We start from the raw sequence: 1,840 nt of genomic DNA, 5'->3' as shown, positions 1-1,840 counted from the left end.
AAAATGAGATGATTGAGCATCTACATTCCTCATTCTTTCTCTTTTGTGGAAACCAAGACTGTCCTCATAATCAATTCACATAAATAGGATAACATCATCGGATGTGGAAAATGGTCCTGTGAGAGTTGAGGGATCACAAAGCAGACTGTTTCTTTGGAAGGGATTAAGAATGGTGATTAGGGCAGGGCAACATTTAGACATTATGATGTAGTCTCTCCTTATATTTATCAAAAATTCTTTAGGTGGTAATTAGACTATCCTCTTCATTCTTACAGAATTTTTCACACTGTAACAAGAAGAAAATTGGTAAATCATAAAATATTGCTGGATCAAGAAGAAAAATTTAGAAGAAAGAATCTTATTAATCTCTGCTTTGATTATGGGCAACTGGCCATGATGTATAGGAACCAATTATGGGAGTGATTTCATAGGATGTGCATGCAAGAGGTGGTCACTGAATGTTTTGTGAATACAGCAATAGATATATCCTGGTTTTAGTTCTGTATTCTATTTTAATCTCCCTTTTCTTCTGTTTAATATGCACTCTTCCCAAGACAGATGTCTGACAATAACTGTACTGCTGTGACTGAATTCATTCTTTTGGGATTAACAGATGATGCAAACCTTAATTTCATCCTATTTCTGATATTTCTATCTTTCTATGCTATTACCTTAATTAGTAACCTTAGCATAATCACATTGATCAGAAAAAGCTCCCGACTTCACACTCCAATGTACCTTTTCCTCAGTCATTTGGCATTTGTGGATATTGGATATTCCTCATCTGTCACACCTGTTATGCTAAAGAACTTTCTTGTGGAGAAAACTATAATCTCTCTTGGAGGCTGTGTGATCCAATGGTTCTCTGTAGTCTTCTTTGGTACTGCTGAGTGTTTCCTGCTGGCTGTGATGGCCTATGATCGGTATGTGGCAATTTGTAATCCCCTACTCTATTCCACCAATATGACTCCTAGGGTCTGCGCATTACTACTCATTGCATCCTACCTGGGTGGTTGTGTAAATGCTTGGAACTGTTCTGCTTGCTTATTGAATTTGTCTTTCTGTGGAGACAACAAAATCAATCACTTTTTTTGTGATTATGCACCACTTTTTAAACTTTCTAGCTATCATGCTGATTTTGTTGAAATTCTTCCTTCTGCCTCTGCTGGGTCAATAATTGCAATCACAGTGCTAATTATCATCATTTCTTATATCTACATCCTCTTCTCTGTCCTGAAGATAAGTTCCACTGAGGGAAGATCCAAAGCTTTCTCAACTTGCACCTCCCATCTCACTGCAGTCACTCTCTTCTATGGTACCATTACTTTCATTTATGTGTTGCCCAATTCCAGTTACTCAACCGATGAAAATAAAGTTGTTTCTGTTTTTTATATGGTAATCATTCCCCTATTGAACCCTCTGATCTATAGTTTACGGAACAATGAAATAAAAATGGCTCTTAGAAAACTGATCAGTAAAAAACACATTTTTCATGAATTCAGGTCAATATTACAAGTATTTATTAAGTAAGTACTATGTCCCAGGTTTTGGGGATGCAATGAAAGACTGAAACATTCTCTTCTATTAAGGATATAATATTCTTCTGATATAATGCATAGAATCAATTAATAGCAACAACTAGATTTTAGACAAGGGATATTTTCTTTTCATGTTTTAATTTTGTGGATTGCAATGTTGATTGCAAAGATCTGAAAATACATGCAATGTTCCATCAATATGGATCTCCTACCTCTAAAAAGGTTTATGTAAAAGTATCTTATCACTTTTCATTGGTTCCATGATTTTTTTTTAGAATCTTGAAACACTCATTGGTGGATAT

General features: G+C 35.2%; 1 protein-coding gene across 1 annotated transcript; it reads left to right on the top strand.

Annotated features, from left to right (window-relative positions):
* Positions 1 to 558: 558 nt before the first annotated feature.
* Positions 559 to 1,530, top strand: LOC141519330 (olfactory receptor 5P80-like). Its single transcript, XM_074231608.1, has one exon. It carries the CDS (start codon positions 559 to 561, stop codon positions 1,528 to 1,530), a length of 972 nt encoding a protein of 323 aa, XP_074087709.1.
* Positions 1,531 to 1,840: the final 310 nt, after the last annotated feature.

Source organism: Macrotis lagotis, chromosome 3 (genome assembly GCF_037893015.1).
Source record: "Macrotis lagotis isolate mMagLag1 chromosome 3, bilby.v1.9.chrom.fasta, whole genome shotgun sequence".
NCBI classification, from domain to species: Eukaryota; Metazoa; Chordata; class Mammalia; order Peramelemorphia; family Peramelidae; genus Macrotis; species Macrotis lagotis.
The sequence above is the reverse complement of the archived record's forward strand: the minus strand, read 5'-3'. Positions and strand labels throughout refer to the sequence as shown.